The sequence below is a fragment of the Gambusia affinis genome, linkage group LG19, assembly GCF_019740435.1.
Source record: "Gambusia affinis linkage group LG19, SWU_Gaff_1.0, whole genome shotgun sequence".
NCBI lineage: Eukaryota > Metazoa > Chordata > Actinopteri > Cyprinodontiformes > Poeciliidae > Gambusia > Gambusia affinis.
In genome coordinates, this window is record NC_057886.1 from 21,841,302 (window position 1) to 21,847,822 (window position 6,521).

The window sequence follows — 6,521 nt, forward strand, 5'->3', positions numbered from 1 at the left end:
TCAACAAAAACAAAGAGTTTGTGCATCAAACTGAAAGAAAATGGATCTTCTAAGCCTCAGATCTTTTTCCGTTCGAAGAAAAATATCCGTCATAGTGACTGTGATACTGATGATTTGATCTTTATCTACATTCAAACTGTGAAGGTTGTTAAATAAAAATTAGCATCTCCAAGACTTTGGTCATGAGGTGGAGAATGATGGAGCCACTCCGGATCATGGATGAAGTTCTGCCTGCAGCTCAGGAAGAGTTTTATAAATCTATGAAGTGTTGTTTATAAATATGGAAAACATGGAGCAAGAATTGGACAAATGAACTGGTGTGATATTTGCAGTGATACAAGAAACGTCCAGATCTATCATGGTGAACACAGAGCTGAACCTAAAGGCTGTTAAAGTTTTAAAACTTTGTTTGCTTGTTTGTGATTAAAGACATGAGAGTCGGTTGACTCAACTGTAGATATTTACTAAGGAACATCACAACATGCAGATTTTAGTTATTCTGAGAATGATGAACACAGTTTGTTGGTTATAATTATTTATTGCTCTATCAATGATACACAGCATAACACATGGTATTAATGGTTGTTTTAAATATATACTAAACAGATACAGAGCATTGGATGACTGTAAAGTCATGGGTCAGTGTTGATCTGCAGCTGTTTTGATAACAGTCTGCTGGGTGGTTAATGTGGCTGTAGTGGCATTTAAAAGTCCGTCCTGTTCTTGAATTGCAGGTTAACAGTTTATTTTATTCCAACCAGACAATTTGTGCACAAAACAGAATAACTTTAAAGTAAACTGTAACAGTATTAACACGGTGTTCAACACCTGCCTCGAATCTGTCGCCCCTTGATTCCGATACATGAGCCTGCAGCTCCACCTAGTGGCAAAAACTAGGCGGCAAAACCTCCATATATTTATATATAATCATATATTTATATATAACCATATATTTATATATAACCATATATTTATACATATTTTTTTGGCTCTTATGCCTGGAACAGGGGCGTCATATAGGGAGGAAAAGTTATGATAATTCCAAGGGCCCCTGACCAACAGGGGGCCTTCCACAGTTTTTATAATTTTTTGCTCATAGTGTTGTTGCGCAACACCCCCCGCCCCCGCCCCCGCCCCCGCCCTCCATTCTTTCTCTCTCTCTCTCTCTCTCTCTACTTCATCTTCTGAGAGGGGAGTTGTGCTACCAGCTCTCTGTCTAAGGGGTGAAATGAGTTTCCTAAATCTGCTGGGATTTCCTGTCCAGAACTGATCTAAACTCTGTTTTAACTGGTGTAGAGAAAGATTTTCCTGGTTCCTGACGGCCTCCATCCAGGTGTCCCATCCTCCTTCCCCCTGTGAATCAGCCAGACTGAACAGCCTGCAGCAAAAACTAGTTTCACAGAGCTCATCTGTTAACTGTCGCTCTTTCTCTTTATTACAACTAGCACTTGTTACTGAACCAGGTTGTTTTATATCTAGTTTTGGGCTAAAAGCAAACTATCAAATATTTTCCATGTTTTCCTCCCCAGAATCAAACATCATAACTATTTTACGACCTTCAAAGAACTTTGAGGTGACTCATTAATTGAATGTCCACAACATCTTTTAGATTTTCTTTAGCATAAATAAATATTTAGGAGGAGGAAGAGGAGGATATGAAGGAGGGATTGGTGGAATTTCTGTGATTCTGCTGGTTTACAGGAAAGTGAAACTGAAAGTAAAAATCCAACCCAGTTCTTTTAATCAGTGAAGCTGATCCATCGTCTCCAAGGAGTCCAGGAAAGTAAAATTCATTCTTTGAACAGTTCATATCAGGTCAACAAGCTGCTTCATGTTTCATCAGAAAATGTGTTTCAGTTTGAATGTTTTTAATTTGAAGAGCTGAAGATGGTGAACAGAGACGAACATCAGAGTCTGAGAATCTGAATCAAGTTTCACTGAAAGATTTTAGACTCGACCTGGACGTGTGTCCTAAAGACTTTAAATAATTAGAAATATCATATTAAATGTATTTTGCTATAAATTTGTTAATCCATAATAATAAACAGATCAGTCTTGGGCTGCATTAAGTCAGTTTGAAAAGGTTGATCTTTTCACAGGTTTTTTAGCTGCAGATGCTTCATTTGCTTCACATGATCAAATGTTCATTAGAGGAAATATTGTTACTGCATTTTGAGCAATAAAATATTTTTTCCCCCTTGTTTTTAAAAATGATTTTATTTGCATTTTTGTTTCTACAATATTGCATTAAAAAGCTTGAGTGGTTAAATAAAAAATCTGCAGAATGTATCAATTTTTATCTGATTGTCAGAGTAAAAAACAGAACAATTGATTATTAAAACAATCATTAGTTTCAGTTCTGCTTCATGACTCAGTAAGTTCAATGTCCACACAATCTTTTAGATTTTCTTATGGTTGATTTTTATTAGTAAGAAATTATTCTGCAAGAGTCGGTTACAGCTTGATGCAGCAGCAGAAATCAGGAAAAAATATTGAATCAAATGGTCAAAATACAAAATAAATTCTATCTAAATAAATTTCCATAAGTCTGAAACTGATGGAGCAAAATCAGAGCTGCAGGACAAGAGGTGATGAAGAGTTGAGGTCCAGCAGGGAGTGTGTGTGATGGAGCAGGAAGTGTGTGTGATGGAGCAGGGAGTGTGTGTGATGGAGCAGGAAGTGTGTGTGATGATCAGGAAGTGTGTGTGATGGAGCAGGCAGCTGGAGGCAGGCTGCCATCCTCAGATGATGAGGAAGGCAGCCTGCAGATTAATATATATATTAATGATTAATATATATATTAATCATTAAATCAAAATGCAAGGTCACTTATATCCCTCAGGCCTTTATGATCTGTTTTCTGTATGAACCTGGAAAATTTCACCCCTCTAAACCAGTTTTCACAACATCCTGTTACAGAAAACAAACTGATCAAAACCATTAGTTTTATGTGTCTCGTTCATTTCAGCTGGTAAAACGTGAAGTTATTAAAACTTGGTGTGTCTCAGTATAATTATGTACCAGTTTTTAATGTCATACAGACTTTTATTCTCTTTAACCCTTCAGATCTATTTTCTTAAATGTTTTCTTGAAAAAATGCCATCCGTAGTATATTTTTGTTTTCTTCTTTGGTCAGTTTGCTTTGACACAAAGAGCTGCAGAGCTTCTCCCATGACTCTATCTGCGAGCGGAACAATGCAACTCTGGCTCTGAGGAACTTTGAGACTTTAGCCTCGCTGCCTTTGGCCAGACTCATGCTGTCTTTGGCGATAAAGAATAAATCCATGCCAAGGAAGAGGGCATTAAGCACAATGAAGCCAGCTCTGGCTCCCTTGGTGAGAGCGAGTGGCCCTTTAACTGCTGCCTGACCGATATCAGGAACATCTGCTGCCACCCTGGGAACGTTACGTAAAGCTTTTGTATCCTGTAGTACAGCTTTTCCTGCACCTGCAACAATATCCTCAGTTTTTAAAGTCTTCAAAGCAGAAGCAGCATCAACAATGGAATCAATACCCTTTCCTATGGTATATAATTTAGGAACACTCTTGACCACTCCCAACAACACGTCTATTTTACTTGGCTCCAGATTATTAACTTGTTTCATCACCTTATCAAGAGAATCCTGGACCTTTTGGAAATCCTCTGTGAAACTTTTAAAGACTTCATTTGCTTTTTTCTGTTGAGTAGAATTAACTCCAACCTCTGTTAAGGTGGTTACCAAGCTGTTGGCTCCACTTGTTACCCCCATCGACACCCCGGCGATGGTCAGCCCTAAAGACACTCCGGCTGTGACTGGGATTAACGCCAAACCAACAATGGAGAGGACGCCTCCAGCTGCTCCCACTGAGCTCCCTGCCACACTGGAGATCTTTGCTCCTTTGTTCATCCTGTCTAACTCAACGGCACACTGCTCCACCTCATCTAGAAACTGCAGCAGTTTGGGTTGTTGCTCATTAAAGATGCTGATGAAATCAGAAGAAGAGACATTCTGGAACAGGAACTCCGTCCGAAAGTCCTCGTCCATCCTGTGGGACAAATTTTAATTCAATAATTCTAACATGAAATGGAAAATAAAAAAAACTGAATAAAATTTATATACAAGATAATTACAATTCATTCAAGAAATTGTTAGAAGATTATTTAAAATGTTTAACACACATGAAAACAAGAAAAAAATAAACCGTTTTGACATAAGTGCATGTTACACACGGTTATACGGACATCCAGAAATGTTGTGCATGCGCACCACACTATGGGCAGAGAGACGATTCTTTACAAATTAATAAGTAATTAATTCATTAAATTAATTCAGTGCGCCACAGCAAAGGGAAAAATAACGCAGAAAACCCGTTAAAGGACGACTCAAAATCACAGTTTTTTTTATCCCTCTCTGAGTCGACAATGTTACACGCACACTCGTTGCCATAGCAACTGATAACAATACTCGTTTCAGGATTCAACACCCCAAAAAGAAGCACATATTTTCCGCACAGAGAACAGAACATTCAGTGCGCTAGAATGTTATGTTTTTAGGTTTGGTGTTTATTTTGCGATTATTAATAAGTGATCATTGTGGTTGATTAGCTACCGCTGCTACTAGCTAATCTAACACAGTGAACCCAATGCCTCAAGACAGAATCCTAATGGCATGACTGACTGTAGTAAATTAAGACTGCATACAAACTATTCTACTATAAATATTCTACTGTGAAGAAATAGGTGTGTTTGTGCTGAACTTTTTCTTTATCATGACAATAACGCCACACCTTAGTAACCCTAAACTCATCTGTCATAGGAACTATGAACCCATTTCCTGAACAGGGCCACATTCTTGTTTCATGATTGACAACTCTGAAACGCTCCAGTTTGAACAAATGTGTGGAAAAGTTTTTTTTTTTTAAATAAAAAATTAAATGCTGTAGCTTTAAAGTTGAAGGATGTAACCGGCTACCCCTGCTATAAAGTGACATTACCAGGTTTTCTACTTGTGTTTTATATTAAAAGGATCTACAAAAGCTCCAGCTTCCTTGCAAATATTTAACAGAACAAATATTTAGAAATTACCTGATTTTGTTAAGTAGCTTAATCTGATCTGTCATCTTTTGCGTGTCGTTTTCACACAGGTTGTCTGTGTTCACTTCAATTTCTTCAGCCATTTCCATGCAAATGTCAAAGTTAAAGCTGTGAAAGATAAAATCTTAAAATGTTTTTATTATTTTATTCAAAATAATATCACAGTTCTTTCTTTATGTTTAATAATATAGATTACCTCTGGCTGTGAATTACACATATCCTGTTGGCTGTGTCCATGTAATTCTGCAGCTGTAACGCCAGAACCTCCACATTGTGAAGGTTGGGGAGGAAGAAGGACTTTGCATCTCTTTTGAACTCCAGGAGGAGAGGACAGATCTGCTGTGCAGTGCTGATCACAGCTTGAACATCATCAAAGCTGATCTTTTCAGGCAGGTAAACGATCTGGTTCTCAGTGAACAGATGGAGCGAAGTGACCGCCAGCATCTCCACTGCATCCAAGAAAGAGTCAAGTTTCTCCAGACCTTCCAGCGTGTCGTTCAGCACTTCAGCCAGCTCATTTTCCAGACCTAAAAGTTTACTCTCCGCCTTGCGCTGGAAAACGCTCTTGACATATTTACAAAAAGACGCCCGTTTGCCCTCTGACTTGGCAAAAGTGGGGTCAATTTCATCAGCCTTTTCTGTGATACTTATCATTTTCACATACTCTATTTCCCTGCAATCCTTCCATTCTGAGAATATCTCATAAAAATCTTTCACTGTTGCCATGTAAGTCAGAGTATCAGTGACGTACTGACACAAGGTGCGCTGTAGTCTCCACCTGCAGGATAGGAAATGTTACTCTGTTTTATAATACAAAAAGAAACAGTTTTATTGTTACCATGATTTAAACTTTATCTTGACATGTATCTCACTCACTGGCATTATATCTTTTAAACTGTTTGAGATTTTTCCAAGCATGGCACATTCTCCTGTTTAAATGTAATTTTAACTATTTAAATGATCTTAAATACAACACATACTAACATCAAGTTCAATATCTTTGTGTCAGACAGATGTTATATCAAGGCAGATATGCTGTACAACAAATCGTTCACTTGATTTGAGATGCATTAAAAGTTATTTTCCAGTATGGAGTAAAAAAAGTGGAAATATTCACATCAATTTTAATCAGATCATTATTAACAGGCTATATTTATTCCTTTAGCTTGAGAAAAATACATTAAATATTTTTGTTCAGGAAGCATTTTCTCTCTGCTCCTCGTTTAAAAAAGATTTAAAAAATGATGCGTATGTGTTCACAAAGTTTAAGTTAAAGAATTTTGAGTGAACAGAAGTAAGTCATTGTTATTTCTTATGCTGTGAAGATTGTTGATTAATTAATCACAGATGTAAATAAATTGTGTAAATTAAGTTATTTCTTTTCTTTACCTTCCTCCAAACATTTTGTTGGATCCTCACAGTTTGACCTCCTGCTCTGTCTTCAGCTC

General features: G+C 37.4%; 1 protein-coding gene across 1 annotated transcript; it reads right to left on the reverse strand.

Moving 5' to 3' along the window:
- Positions 1-2,838: 2,838 nt before the first annotated feature.
- On the reverse strand, positions 2,839-6,521 carry LOC122822632. The gene is made up of 4 exons (XM_044101478.1): positions 6,463-6,521; positions 5,270-5,851; positions 5,065-5,181; positions 2,839-4,025 (listed from the first exon to the last, which is right to left on the reverse strand). The coding sequence occupies exons 1-4, from the start codon at positions 6,474-6,476 to the stop codon at positions 3,077-3,079; spliced, it is 1,662 nt and encodes a 553-aa protein (XP_043957413.1). The 5' UTR covers positions 6,477-6,521; the 3' UTR covers positions 2,839-3,076.